General features: G+C 56.0%; 1 protein-coding gene across 3 annotated transcripts; it reads right to left on the bottom strand.

Moving 5' to 3' along the window:
* Positions 1-2,112: 2,112 nt before the first annotated feature.
* Positions 2,113-14,074, bottom strand: Sipa1 (signal-induced proliferation-associated 1). Of its 3 annotated transcripts, none has more exons than XM_057779167.1 (16): positions 13,979-14,074; positions 10,831-11,634; positions 10,189-10,316; positions 9,928-10,104; positions 7,476-7,650; positions 6,939-7,042; positions 6,520-6,677; positions 5,818-6,427; positions 5,250-5,524; positions 3,638-3,856; positions 3,424-3,535; positions 3,226-3,334; positions 3,044-3,145; positions 2,902-2,956; positions 2,573-2,651; positions 2,113-2,493 (listed from the first exon to the last, which is right to left on the bottom strand). In XM_057779167.1, the coding sequence occupies exons 2-16, from the start codon at positions 11,507-11,509 to the stop codon at positions 2,347-2,349; spliced, it is 3,129 nt and encodes a 1,042-aa protein (XP_057635150.1). In that variant the 5' UTR covers positions 11,510-11,634; positions 13,979-14,074; the 3' UTR covers positions 2,113-2,346. The 3 variants fall into 3 exon arrangements, with proteins under 3 accessions (XP_057635150.1, XP_057635151.1, XP_057635149.1); XM_057779168.1 differs by having other exon boundaries at positions 10,831-11,604; positions 13,979-14,051; XM_057779166.1 differs by lacking the exon at positions 13,979-14,074 and adding an exon at positions 11,877-11,965.
* Between the last annotated feature and the right edge of the window lie 291 nt (positions 14,075-14,365).

The following is a 14,365-nucleotide window of genomic DNA, read 5'->3' as shown; positions in this document are numbered from 1 at the left end:
AGGGGGCAGCAAATGTTGGGGAGCAGGTCTGTGGTCTCCTAACATAAACGCTGTGTGCACACCCTTAGAGGGCGGGCCTGAAGCAAGGGTGTACCACCCAAGGACCCGGCTAAGCACAATGCCAGCTGAGGCAGAGCCGATCTGGCGTTTGTCTAGGGATCAGAATCCAGTGAACTTGCCCTGGAAAAGCCGAGAGGCGGAACTGGCATTAGCCACCGCGCTTGGGGCAGCACCCCGCGAGTGAGAAGACTTGAAACCCAAGGGCATCCTGCTGCGGTGCTTAGTAAGGGTTCTCAGGCTGAGTTTGGCCAGTGCCTTGTTCTTGGCTTTCCCAATGTCCTGAAATAGCCTCGGGTGACCCCCGGAAGCCCTCTTTTAGTCCTTCCCACACTCCCTGAATGACCTCACCATACTAATGGCTCATCCGCCCCAAATCTTGGTCTCTAGCCCCGACTTCTTTCCCCCTGGCGCTAGCCACTGAACAGTTCTACCCTAACGTCTCTCAAACTTGCCCTGCTCCAAGTGGCCACAATCATCTCCGGTGTCCACTTCCTTCTTCCTCTGTCTCAAGTATCACCCTCCCATCCACTAGGGGCTCCAGCCAGAAACCACCTCTTCTCCCTTACCAATGTGCATCGTCTTTCACAAGGTCCAGGGAAATCTGTCCGTTCTTCCCCATTGTCACTCCTGTCTTCCCTCCAGCTGCTCCAGCTTCTTTCCTTCCTAGCCAAATAGCTCACCCCCAGACCTTCCTTACCACCCTCCCTTTAAAGATCAACCATAAGGTCAGATCCCAGATCTCTGCAGACACACCCCCAGAGTGACCAGAGCCTTGCTGTTCCTTCCATGCTGCCCTGGAAGGCTGTCCCTGTGATGGCTAGTCTTCATTGTCACCCTGACTGAATTTCAGATCACTTAGAAGACACATCAGGCGTGTTTGTGTGGAAATTCCAAAGATTTTAGCTAATGGGAGATTAGGAGTGGCACCATTCCATGGAGTCCCAGAGAATAATAGAAGGGAAAGGGGAAAGTAGCTAAGCAATCTCGTTGGTTTTTCTCTGCTTCCTGACTGGATACAATGTATCTACTCCCATCCACGAATTCTCCAACCATCAAGGACTGAATCCCCTCGCAGTAGAGCCAAAATAAACCCTCAGTAATTTTCCTCCCATATTTTATCATAGTAATGAGAAAATTGGTTGTCAATCAGGAAAGGCTAAGCCCTGTGCAGGAACTACTAATCCTGGATCCCTAGTGCGCCTTCTCATGGCCCTTTCTGACCCAGATTCAGTCTCTAACTCGCAATTCCTTCACATACCCTAATTCCAGTGGGCCCTGGACTGCTCCTACTGGAATACCTCTGACATCTGCAGGTGAACTCAATTTTCAAAAATGCAACCCTCAAGTCACCTCCTCCAAGAGGCCTTCCTTATGCTTCTGTCCCCCACTTTGTTACTCATCCTAGCTTATCCTACCACAGTGTGAGTAGGCCAGCTCAGGGCCTGGGTTTCAGAGAACTCCCTGGGTAGGGGCTGATGAGTCATGTGCCTTGTCTGGCCCTCAGTAGAAGTAGGGTGTCAAGACCAAGTCCAAGTCTGGAAAAATGATACTTCTAAGGAAAAGACCCAGCATGGTGAGGAACAGTGGGTGTCGTGGCCAGCTGAGAGAGAAGGGGGTTGAGAGCCACTGTCCTTTGGGATACAGAGAGGAGCTACCACCTCTGGAACAGGGGCCTGCAAGAGGTGGTCAGGTGGCAGAACCGATGATGCTCTTTAGGCTCAATGACCGAAGCAGCAGGGCCTGTCTGGGAGATGGGACTCCATAGGCATAGCACCTGCCATCCCTTCCCTGCCCTGTCCTGCAGGCTTGCTCTGTCCCCGTTCCTGCTCTAGATAAGACAGGTGTGGAGTGTGGCCACCTGCTTCTCAAGAGAACCCAATAAATGAAGAGGAGAAGGGGTGTCCTACCCTCGAAACCCCCACCCTTTGCTTGGTGCCAGGCAAGCTCAAAGTCAATATTCCTGGGACCTGTCTTTCTTACTGGTCTTAGAAGCTTGGTGTGGCCTTGGAGGCAACTCCCTACCCATGTATCTTGAACATACAAACACAAATAGCTTTTATTTTGGTGTAAACTCTCTGATGTTCCTTTTTCTTTACAGAATATTTACAAACAGGGACAGGTAGGGGCATCTTAGCCACCAAATGGGCTGGGAAGTGGGGGCAGTGCTAAGACACGCCTCAGCGCAGGGAAGACATCCTGAGGAAGGTCACTGGTCTGGCCCAGATGCCCTGAAGGGCCAGGCAGTTCCAAGCAGGTCCAGAATCAGATTAGGACATGAAGTGAGCTTCAGGCCAGGTCAGTAGTGGGCGAGCCCAGCTGCCTGGACGCCAGGAGCAGGCGGGTGGCGGCACTCTCCGACTCTGCCAGCAGGCGCTGGTTGTTGTGCCTGAGGCTCCGCACCTCCTCCTCCAGGGCTGCCCTGTCTGCCTTCTCCTAGGGTGACAAACAGCAGTCAGAACCCCCTCCTGGGGCAGCCCTGTGTTTCAATGTCAAGCCCAGACCCTCTCCTCACCTTCTGTAGGTCCTCCTGGAGCTTCTTGAGCATGGACTCCAGGTGAGAGACCTTTTCTGACAGGCTCCCAGGTTCTGGCCTGAGGACATGGGGTCAGAGTTCAGCAGAAGCAGCTTGGAGCCAGCACCACAGGCTGCTTCCTAGACACCCCTGATGGACAACAAACCCAACTCTGCCTTCTGAGACTTAGGTATAACAATGGACTCCAGTGGACAGGCAGGGAAGGGGGATTCCCCCCCCAAGACACACACAGACACACACACACACACATACCACACACACACACACACACACACACACGGGTGCCGACGTGAGGGTAGAAGCCTTACTCAGAGTCACACTTTGGAACTCCTTTGGGGTCTCCGCTCTCTGGGACGGGTTGTCCTATGGGAGAGAGAGACTGTCTGTGGGCAGGTCTGAAAGGAAGAAAGAGCCCCCCTTGGGTCCTCTCCCTGTGCCCTAGCGGCTCACCCTCGCGGGACAGTGACTCCAGAATTGTGTTGCAAGTGGAGGCGATCTCCGAGATGGACTGCCACTCATCCTCCAGGGTCTCACTGCCAGCTTCCGACATAACTGCCAGTCAAAAGAGCAAGCTCAGAGGGAGGCCTAGAACTGGCACCTTCTCCTGTCCTGTTCCCTGGCTCCAGACTCACTTTTGCTGATGGAGTTCCGCAGAGACAAGGTTCTTGGCAGGATGGAGGCCCTCAGTTCCGGGGTTGAGTCACTGGGGTCCTCATGGCTACTGGGGCTGCCTGACTGATCCTGGGGTCAAAAGTGAATGGCAAGGCTCTAACACCCTATGTCATCTCTATATCACTACAGTTAATCTTCAGAGCCTCGTTTCTGCTTACCTGGGAGGGGGGTGTCTCTCTGCCAGTACCAGGTGCTGAAGGGTTGGCAGTGGTTACAAGGAGGAGGTCTGGGGTGGTGTTGGGCAGGACTGGAGCCTCATCTGACAGGGAGCTAAGGAGGGCAGGGGTGGCTCAGAACTGAGAACCGCTTTCCTAGAGCTGTGTCTCCAGGTGCTAAAAGGCTGGCCAGAGAGGGGGAGCCCAGAGGGTGTACCTGCGGGGTGACAGGGAGTTGTGGCTGTGTAGGAACTCCGTTCTCTCTTCAGTCAGGTCCCCAGGCCCTGGAGGGCCACTGCTGTCTTGCAGGCAAAAATGCAGCAGCTGCTTTGTGGGGGGCAGCAGGACCACCTTCACAGTCTCATCCTGTACTGGCTCTGGGGCCCCACGGCGGCTAGGTTCCTTCAGGGACAGCGTGTACAGCTCCGAAAAGCTCCTGGAGGATGAATGGGAGCACCATCAGGGAGGCCCCTGCAGTACCTCCATGTCAGCAGCCCCACCCCAGCTACTGCCAGCGGCTTCCAAAAGGAGGAAAGCTCCACTGCATCCCTACCAGCGTTGTCTGCAGTGGAGCACTGTCCAGACCTAGGTGAACATCACTGCTCTGCCCCACGTACCCTGGGCAGGTCACCCTGCCAATTAACTGTCAAATGCACATAACAGTACTGATTTTATTGCAGGCTAAGAGTTTAGACAGTGTAAGAGAAACTGATTAGCATTCACAGTGCACTGTGGTGTTCCTCACATCTTCTTTGGGACATGAGCGTGCGCGCACACACACACACACAAAGCAGGTCTCCAACAGCACTGTCTGGAGCCAAAACAAGTCTGTGTTCTTCTCTTCTCTCTCCTTTCTTTTATTAGCATGCACACCAGTTTTTGAAGCTCTTATCAGTTAAGAATAGTTTTTAGATGTCTTAATTTGCATTTGTGTGTGTATATATATATATGGGGCAGGCACATGTGAACAGAGATCGAAAAGGGTATGGGGCTCCTGAAGCTGGAGTTACAGCTGTTGTGAACCACCATGCCACCAACTCGGGTCCCCTGCAAGAGCAGCCAGTGTCCTCATCAGCTGAGCCACCTCTCTAGACTTAGTGTTTCAGATGTTTAACTGAACAACATGGCAATTTTGTGACCTGTAAAAATTACAGTCTGAAGCTGGGTGGGGGTTGGGGTGTAGCACACCCCTTTAACCACAGCACCTGGAGACAGAGGCAGGTGGGTCTCTGTGAGTTTGAGGCCAGCCTGATCTACAAAGTGAGTTCGAGGACAGCCAGGACACAGAGAAACTGTTTCAAAAAAGCCAAAACCAAACCAAATGAACAACAAAAAATTAGTTTGGACTTAATGTATTTCCACTTGGAATTTTTTAACCTTATCTTGGGTTTACCAGCAGTAAACTTTTTACAAGAAAAAGAGCATCTATACAAAATCCCAAAATTTCAGTTTCCATGGCTTCAGTGAACCTCAGCCTCACATTCATTTTACACAAGAGTTAGTAACTGTGGCAGAGACCAGGTAGCTCCAAAAGTCTAAAAATATTTATTATCTGGGGCTTTATGGGGAGAGTTTGTCTATACTGGGTTTAGAATAGTAAGGGACAAATTAGTGTGCACATGTAGCGGGGAAGCTAATGTCTTGAAATGACAGAAGAAGCTATTTGATCTGCAGAGCAGGGGAAGCATGGGCTTAATCTGTTGCAGTCTAGATGAGTAAAGTATGATTCAGAGAGACCAAGAGAGCATGACCGATGATGCTGACACCGGAGACACAGAAGGGGTCAGCTGCCGAGTCCTCCCACCTCCCCACATCCCGGGTGCCCTGACCTTCGCGGCCGGCCGCTCTCATCTGGGGGCAGGACGGTGACGCAGACCTTGGGCGCAGAGCGCAGCATCTGGGCAGCAGCTTCTGGACCCAGCTTGGGCAGCGTCTGACCACACACTCGGAGCAGGCGTGCGCCAGGCCGAAGCCCCGTGGTCTCCGCGAACGTGAAGCGTTCCACGTGTGTGATAAAGCCCTCTGCATCCACCTCAAAGCCCAGGCGACCTTGGCCGTCTCTGGGCAGGGCCAGTTCTCTGGTCTCACAGCCACGGCTCACCACCTGAGGGGAGGGGCTGGGTGAGTGACCCTGGGGGGCGTGGTTTCCTAGAGCCCTTGGCCCCGCCCCTGGTACTGTGGTGCCTTAGCGACTCACGTTATAGCTGAGTTTTCCGGGCTCGGCGATTATTTAGACACCTCTACAAGTCTCCCCTCCCCGCGCCCGTCTCAGACTGGGCGAACGCGGTTTTCAGTAAGCTACACCCCCGACGCGAATCCAGACCCCGGGGGCTCGTGCTCTATTCCTGAAGTTTATGGACCCGGACCCAGAGGCCTCAGTTTCCCCCTAGAGCTCACCTGCAGACGTGCCACAACTTCGCCCACCGCTTGCCCCGGGGTCCCGTCGAGCCGCAGCGTGATCGCCTCCCCTCGCCCATGGTACAGATCAAGTTGGTGCTCCGAGAAGGTCCAAGCCAACACGTCGCGACAGGCACAGTTGAAGACGACGCGGCCGTCGCGTGGTGTCACCAGCACCAGCGTCTCTGCTGAGATGCCCAACAAGCAAGGCACCTCGGCGCCTTCCGGGCTGCCCGTTTCAGCTCCCGCCGAGACCCGCGCCCCAGGAGCAGCTCGCACGCCCCACACTAGCGCGCCCGCCGCCTGCAGTTCAGCGCCCGGGCCCCGAGGGGTTGCCCGGCGCCTGACGCCCAGAGAGGGCAGGCCGAACCGCGAAGCCGAATCCAGCGATGTAGTGGTCACTTCATTGGTGGCCAGGTCCTGCAGGTACTGTTGGCGTGTGCGTGTAGCCATGGCATGGAACTGGCGTGCATGGCCGGCCGCTTGCTCACCATTGAGTGCCTTGGCCAACAGAAAGGCTCGGAAATCGGCGTTGGCTGCGAAGGGGCCTCCCCCGCGTGGCAGTGCTGGCCCAAAAGCAGGAGTGTCCTGGGTACGGCTCACAGCCACCCTGTATGGAAGAAAGCTGTCGTGAGGAAACAAGAGGCAAGGACACACAAGAATTGGTGCCCATGGGAGACCTGAGACCACCCTGGCACCCACCTGTACGAAGTGTGCGGGGTGCAGGGTGCATGCGCACGCACCACTAAGAACACGTGCTGGAAGTGCGAGCGAATAGTTGTGGGACAGAAGGGTTTGCTACCCGGCTCCTGGAACACGATGGTCACAATGTCATTGCCGATATGACGCTTCCTCAGGAGCTGGAGGTTAAAGATAGGCAATGTGAGATGGGCATTGTGTGCCCCAAATCCCTCCTCATTTAGGCACGACAAAGCCTGGGCACCAGTAGTTCCTCACCTGCCCTTGGTAAAGGCATGAGAAAGGTATTTGGGAAGGTGGTACAGCCAGAGGGGAGGGTTGTTGGGGATCAGCAGAGCTCATGCCAAGGTTCTGATATTGCCAATCAAGTAGCACCTTCCATGGCTTCCAAAGGTTTGGGCCTGTCCCAACCCCTCTCACACCTGTTGCTGGTTATTAGGCGTGTAAGGCAGCATCGTGGACACGTGGAACATGATCTCATGGTCTTGGTAGGTGGTGTAGAGCGAGTGTGTGCCCGTGGAATCCGCTGCAGCCAGACAATCGGAGACACAAAGAGAACATGGGGAGTGTGGGTGACTTCAACGGGTCAGGTCTTCCTTGCCTGAATTTATTTCTCTCTATGCGCCAGCCAGTTTTGGGCAACCCTTTCAAGCCAGCAGCGTATGCCCAGGCAATGCGGTCCAAGGGCCTCATCCTTGGTGAATTCCCTCCCCTCTCCCATAGGCTACAGCCCCACACCAGGACACCACCGGGGGGATCAGGATAGGGATGCTGAGACAGAACGAACCCGGAAGTGAGAAGTGGTCTCGGAGGGAAACCAAGCTAGTGCCTTGGGATTAACTCAGACCGCGGGGTTCCCAGCCCAATTCCCACCCTCAGCCCCAGTCCCTGGCAACACAGACTGAAGGATGCGGATAAAGCTCTGCCCCAGAACCTGCAGTCCCCTCCCGGGGCCTCACTTTTGGTATCCAGCTGGGCCCGGTAGCTCTCAAATCCTTTGAGGCGCACCACGTCCCCCAGCAAGGTGAGGAACTGCGTGAAGGCGGGTCCAGCCTCCTCATTGTTGTACATCTCTTCCTCGGAGCCCTGGCCGGCCCGGCAGTACAGGATGCCCACCTTGCGCTGGAAGCTCAGCTGGGGGGGGGGGGAGGTCATGGACAACATGGACAACAGAAGACAAAGACTTCAATATTCTGCCAGCCCCGCCCCTGCTATGCTGGAGAGAATAGTTAACAGCTGGACTGGGGGCTGGGCTGCCTTGGTAGGAATGCTGAGCCATTTGTGCATCTTTGCCTACCAAACCTGTGCCTCTTGTTATGCCCAGGAGGGCAGGGGAGGTCACAGTTAGGGGAGGGAAAGGAGGGATTACTTTTCCAGTGATAAAAGAGATGGCTCCCAGAAAGGACACATTGTTCTCCTCAACTAAAGGCTAACTCCAACACAGCCTTACTTCAGCCCTTTGAGGTTTTGAGTCATTTCTGTCCCCTTCCTGTATCTACTTATTTTTTCTTATCTTTGTGATATAGTATTGTACATAGCCCAGGCTGTACTTGAACTCATGATATAGCTAAGGTTGGCCTTGAACTCCTGAAACTCCTGTGTGCACCTCCTAAATTCTAGAATTATAGTCATGTGCCTGGGTTTTTTTGTTTGTTTGAAACAATCTTGCTATGTAGCCAGGCTGGCTTTGAATTCACTGCAATCCTCCTGCCTCAGCTGCCTAACACTGGGATTACAGGCACACACCACCACGACTGGTCTTTCTGCACCCTGTCTTCTCCCAGTGTCTTCCTGTTGTACACAGCTATGCCCTACCGACCACTCCCCAGCTCTCGCCTCCCTCCTTCATAGCTACCCTCTCTGGTTGAGGGTTTCCCTAGCATGCCTAAGGTCCAGGCTTCTGTTCCCTAGCAGAGGTGGGGGAGCAAACAGTAAAGCCACCACACCCCAACTCCCCCTATAGGCCACAGACATGGCCTCATCCTGGCCCCCTCCTGGCACTGCTGGCCCTGGTGTTCTGAGGGGATGACAAGAACCTCACCTTGCTTGAAACTCTCCCGCAATGTTTCTCTTCATATTTTGTCCCTCCTCCCTGACCTGCTTCCAGCTCAGACCCTTGTCCCAAGCCCCAGGCTGGCTCACTAGCTGCCAGGTGCCTTTCCAGTATCTTTTTTTTTTTGAGTCAGAGTTTCTCTACACAGCCCTGAGTGTCCTGGAACTCACTATGGAGACCAGGCTGTCCTTCTGCCTCGGCTACCTGAGTGCTAGGACTAAGGGCATGCACCACTATGCCTGGCACTTTCCAGCATCTTAACCCCTCAACTGTGGCTCCTCTGTCCTCTGCCCTTTCATCACTCCTCGAGGGTCCCTGGGCCCACAAACACAATTCCCAGGGCCCGAGAAGCAGGGGCTCTCAATCTTCCCCACTCTAGACTGTCACCTCCTTATCATCTGTACCACCATGACTATGTCTAACCTGAACAACTGCAGCTTTGGGCCTGTTTGCTCTCCAACTAGATCCTATGTTGCAGCCAGAGAGCCACTGAGCCACTCAGATCAGTTCTGAATCTCTCCATGGCTCCCAATATCTATACCACCCAAAAGGAAAATAAATAAATAAAGCCTCCTCCACGCTGGTTCCGCAAGCCCTCCACCCACACGCGATATCATGTGACATGCATCAGCCCTCTAAGACATCACCCTTAGACCCCTTTGCTCAGAAAGCTTTGCCAATCCTGCCTGCCCAGCAAGCACAGGCTCACGCTGGCCCGAGAGCTTGTTTCACAGTGTGGAACTATGGCTGCTGTCAGCCCCACCTGTGCCCTGCCCTCTTGCCCATACTCAGGGACAGCACCCCATCTGGCCCTGTGTCTGCATCCGGTCTAGAGCCTGACACTGTGAAGGTGTGAGATGCATTTGTTCAACGACCACTGGAAGAAACAGCAGAAAAGAGTCAGGCCCACCGGGCAGCTTTTAGCACAGGGTAGAGGCTTTCTGAGCAGCCTCAGTGTCCTGAAGTGGAACAGGAAGTTCTGGGAAGGTGTGAGCCCCCCATATGGGGAGACCAAGCAGGGGCTGCAAACTGGCCAGGAATGATGGGGGAGCTGCAGAGCGGTGGGCTCAGTCCGCCGGGGGCCTTCTAGCACCTGAAAATCACCTTAGGTCTTAATGTAGAGGCTGAGTTAGGAGGCCAGGGTTGCAGCCCCAGGTTCTGCATTTCTAACAAGCTCTGGCTGCTTATCAAGCCCTTCCAGATCAAGTAAAGCTCAGATGATCTCTGACCCTTCTCTCTGAAATGCCGGAGGTGGATCACCTCTCATGAGGTCAGTGCCCAGGTCAGGGTTAGGGAGCTGGGAGCTAGTCAGGCTCAGACCCTGGGAAGCTGAGCCCTTCTTCCTCCCCGGAACTCACCACTTGTTCATCTAGAGTAAGCAGCGTTCGGGGCACCTTGGGAGAAGCTGAGCTCAGCCGCAGGCAGGTAGGGCTCAGCCGGGGAGCCACATGTTCCAGAAGCTTCTTCGGGGATAGACCCCTCGGGGGACCGGGTGGCAGTGCATCCTCTGAGATGGTGCCACGGAGGGTCCGGAGCTGAGGATGGATTGTAGAGACATTCAGTTTCTGTGCAGGCTGTGGAGGAGGGACCCACCTCCTGAGCCTGTAACCCCAGCCCACCTGCGTGGTCCGCACGATGACCCGGTAGCTGTATAGGGTGCCCCCTCCGCTGCCCTCTTTCTCCTCCCGTCGCAGGCTCACTGCCACAGGACCCAGCGCCTCATCCAGCCCAAAGAAGTTCTGGTGTTCTAGGGTGGGGGTGATCGGTCAAATCCACAGCCCTCTCCCTTCTCGGCCACGCCCACCACAGAAGTACCACCCTGGGCGTCCGAGAGAACCCGCCCCCTTTTGCTGCGGCACCTTGTCCCAGGCCCTGGGCACGAAGGCCTAGGTGCTCCCGGGTTTAAAGGCTGCACTAGCTCCACCAGCGCTCAAATTCTTTCAGGACACTGAAGCTTCTTTTCCCCATAATGGCGAGAACAAGGTTTCGTCAAATAGGTATGGGCTAGGAGATCGCTCCTGGCCTGGAGGTTATGGAGATGAACTAGATGGAGGGGACACTGCCTGACTTCAGAGGTGACACCAGAGCTCGGCCTTAAAGAGGTTGAGCCGTAAGAGCTCACTTCAGCGCCTGCTCCTTTGTACAGCCGAGGACTTTTCAGGGAAAGGACAGCCTGTGAGTGTCCTGCTGTATGCTCTGGAGACCACAGGGACCTCTGCCCCAGACCCTCTCCTGCTTCTCCCAGGCTCGCCTGCCCTTACCTTTGCCATAGAAGTACTTGCGGTAGTAGCCAGCTCCCAGATCTGCATGCTCCAGGCTGTAAGCTGTGGTTCGGGTCTGTGGTTCCTCCAGGACCGACACAGCCGCATTAGGTAGAGCAGGAGGCACAGGTGGCGACACTGGTCCACCCAGTCCTAGCTCACCCTCACCGCCAAGCTCGCTCACAAAGCCAGGTGCCTCAAGCAGGAGATCTGAGGTGGCAGTCTGGTCTTCAGCTGAAGCCAGGGTCCCAGACCCGGCCTCTGTATGGCTTCCTGTCCCCCGAGGTCGTGGCGCCCAGTCAAAGAGCAAACTCTGCACATCATAGTGAGCAAACCACCGGGGCTCCAGCACGGGTGGGAAGGTGGGTTCTGGCTCCTCAGCTGGCAACCCCAGAAGTGCTAATGGGTCAGTGAAGAGCCGAGTAGGGGTTGCAGCAGGGCGGCTGGCATCCTCGTGGCTGTGGGCACGGGCACGGGGGCTAGTTGGTGTAGACGGCCGGACTTTGCCGGCATCACTGCCGCTGCGCAGGAGTGGGCCCCTAGCAGGCCTTGGCTCAAAGGTGTGTGGCGTCAGTGGAGGCCGGGAGGGTTGGCGCAGCTTACGGGCAAAGAGGTCATCTGTAGGTGCAGGGGCCATGCCCCGCCGAGGACTCCCCACTCCGCCGGCCCACATGGGCATGCTCTGTGGGCCTGACGCTCTGAGGGCCGGGCCGCATTGGTGGGCACAGGTCCTTGGTGCCCAGCCAGAAGGCTGAGATTTCAGTGGTTCCTGCCCTGACAGAGGAGAGGGCTGCTCAGATGGGCCTGGGGAGAAAACAGGAACTCAGGCCCCCGGCCCAGTCGTCCACCACCCCAGTTGGCTTCCGGCCTCCTCCAGGACCATCAAAGCTGCTTCCGCTTTCCTGGCCACTTCCTTGTCTGCCTGAGGCAGCGGTTTCCAGCCCCCTCCCAGGCTTAGCAGTGGACAGGGTTTAGGACTGAGCTTTGCCGCTGTTGGTCTCAATGCCTGGGCAGCAGAGGGGGTGCCAGGGCCTCCCAGTTCCCACCTGTACACCTTAGGCCTAGGTCCACAGTCAAAGCCATCAAATTCTGGACAGTTTCCACAGGGACGGAAATCAACGCAGCCATTGGTGTCTGGGTCTTGCCCGCTTGACAAAGGGAGGACGTCCTGTCCCCAGAGACCTTCCTCCCTGGTGCCTCCCACTTCCTCCAGGGTCCCCAATGAGCGGAGCACCCAAAGGCTGGTCTCAATGCCCTGGTTCCCGTAGCCTCAATACCTCAAGGACATAGGGGCTCCTGGGGCAGCTGCACGTCAGAGGCAGTGGCAAGCTTCCTTTAACACAGGAAGTGGCCCCAACTCAGCCCAGCCCCCTGCTTGGCCCCTATATCCTGAGGAAGGTGCTATGGTCACAACAGTTCAGCCATGGGACCTAAGACACCCAGGTCTAAAGACAGGACTAATACTAATCTCTTGCAGGTTCCTACGCCCATGCTGGGGCAAGAGAAGGAATAATGCTGGCAGAATCCCTTGGATGACTGTCTATCTGGCCTCACAGGGACAGGGAGGTCTGAACCCAGTGGGGCAGAAAGTCAAAATGAGGCCTGGTTACGAAGAAGAGCTTGCCTGAATTAGTTCCTTGTTCAGAGTAGAATTTGAACCTGGTCTGCAAATCCCTAGCATGGTGTTCTCAACCTTCCCAATGCTGGGGCCCTTTAATATAGTCCCTCATGTTGTAGTGACCTCAACTATAAAATTTTCATTGCTACGTTGTAACTATAATTTTGCTACTGTTATGAATCATAAATATGATACGCGACCCCTGTGAAAAAGTCGTTTGACCCTTGAAGGGATCGTGACCCACAGGTTGAGAACTACTGCTCTCCGGCAGACCGGCACCTGCCTAGTCTCCCTGTAGGCGTAGGCGGAAGGCAGGTTTGTGAGGGGTGCTGAGGTCTCAGGTTCAAGGTCTCACAGGATGTACGGCTGGCGGCTGAGACACACAAGGCCCCAGAGACCTGCTAAGTGCGGAAATGTGGTGGAGGCAGACTAGGCAGGTGCAAAAGGTGTGAGAACAGAGAGGTGCCCTCTGGGTGACTAGGGATGGAGTCAACAGCTAGGGCAGGGGCATGAGAACTCTCACTGCGGGTGCGGGCAGTGTTGGTGAGTTTTCATACGTCATCCAGTGACATCAAGTGGGGTGAGTTCCAAGGGGATGGAGAGCCCCTCTAGGGTGGACCACTCAGCTGGGTCTCTAGACCTTCTCCTCCTCCTTAGGGGCTTCCTGACTTGGTTTCCCCTAGGACAAGCTCTGCTGCTGAACGTCTTGTTTTCTGTGAAGACTGCTGGGGCACTGAGGGGGTGAAGTCAGCCAGCTACGTCTGTGTGTCTATGCAGCCCCAGCTCCACTGGCCAAGCTGTGGGCATGTGCAGGCTTGGACTTGGGCTACAGTAGAGAGAGGGAACTCCAGGGAGGGTCTGTGAAGGCTCGTCTCCGTAAGGGCTGAGCTCTGAGACTGTGCAGCCCAGCTCATGAGCGGCCTCTTGTTCTGGCCCTGCCTTAAGGGGTGTACTTGAGCTCTGCCCCCGATCCCACATCTTCACACAAGGTCCATTGAGGCCAGGACATTCCTTGCAGCCTGTGTCACTGAGGGGGGAAAGGGGGCGCCCCGCCCCCACAGATCCGGAAGGCCTGGCTACCCCAGGAGGAGGCGCTGGATGCTTCCCAGCACATCTGGAGGTCATGACCCCCTTTCTGTTGCCAGGGAGCGTTACAGATGTTTCCTCCCAGGACAGACCCAGTATTGCAAGGCTGGGAAAGAGGTCACACTGGGAAAAGGGGAGCCCCAGAAGAGGGGGAGTCCCAGAATAGGGGGAACCCCAAACACACACAGCAGCAGGAGCAGTTGCCAGAGCTGTTGGGAGCCGTCCTGAGCCAATGAATCCACTCAGCAGCTCGGGAGTGGGAGCTGCCAGCAGGAGAGAACACAGACACTGAGCGTGCTGACTGGAGCAGGAGGTTGGGGGTGTCCGCAGTGAAAGCAGCAAGCAGTCCCGTCCCTCCCCACACTCCACGGGTCCACGTCCAAGTCACTTTGCTGGGTATCCAGTTCTAACCTGGTACCTCCCGTTCCCTGATCCCGCCAGTACCTCTTGGGCTCCCGCTGGCCGTTGCAGCCTTCCGCACCAGGGTCCCACCGCCTGCTCTCTCACCGATCCCGGCCGGCCGCGCCGCCGCTCCGCCTGGGGGCGGGGCCTGAATGGGGCGGTGCGTGGCGGGGGTTGGGGAGGAGGGCGGGACTACCCGGGAGTTGTCCAAGGCGGGAAGCACAACGGGTGGGGACCTCCGGCAGAGATCTAGGCGGACCTGGAGGGTTCGCAGCCCAGAGCGCTGTCCCAGCCTCCCCAGATGCCCTTCTAACTCTCCAGTCTGAGCCCAGTCCGCATCCTCACCAAGAAACGAGAACAAATGTACCCTCTTTCCAGACCAATCAGAGAGCTAGAGGCCACCTAGTGTCCAGCTGTGGCCCAGCAGAC

Source organism: Chionomys nivalis, chromosome 8 (genome assembly GCF_950005125.1).
Source record: "Chionomys nivalis chromosome 8, mChiNiv1.1, whole genome shotgun sequence".
Taxonomy (NCBI): domain Eukaryota; kingdom Metazoa; phylum Chordata; class Mammalia; order Rodentia; family Cricetidae; genus Chionomys; species Chionomys nivalis.
This window is presented reverse-complemented; position numbering and strand designations above follow the sequence as displayed.

Coding starts and splice junctions, on each gene's coding strand:
- Sipa1 (XM_057779166.1), bottom strand. CDS start 11,958: ATGGCTGCGTTGATTTCCGTCCCTGTGGAAACTGTCCAGAATTTGATG. Junction 5,525..5,817: donor AAGTTGTGGCACGTCTGCAG/GTGAGCTCTAGG, acceptor CCCTCCCCTCAG/GTGGTGAGCCGTGGCTGTGA. Junction 3,536..3,637: donor AACTCCCTGTCACCCCGCAG/GTACACCCTCTG, acceptor TGCCCTCCTTAG/CTCCCTGTCAGATGAGGCTC.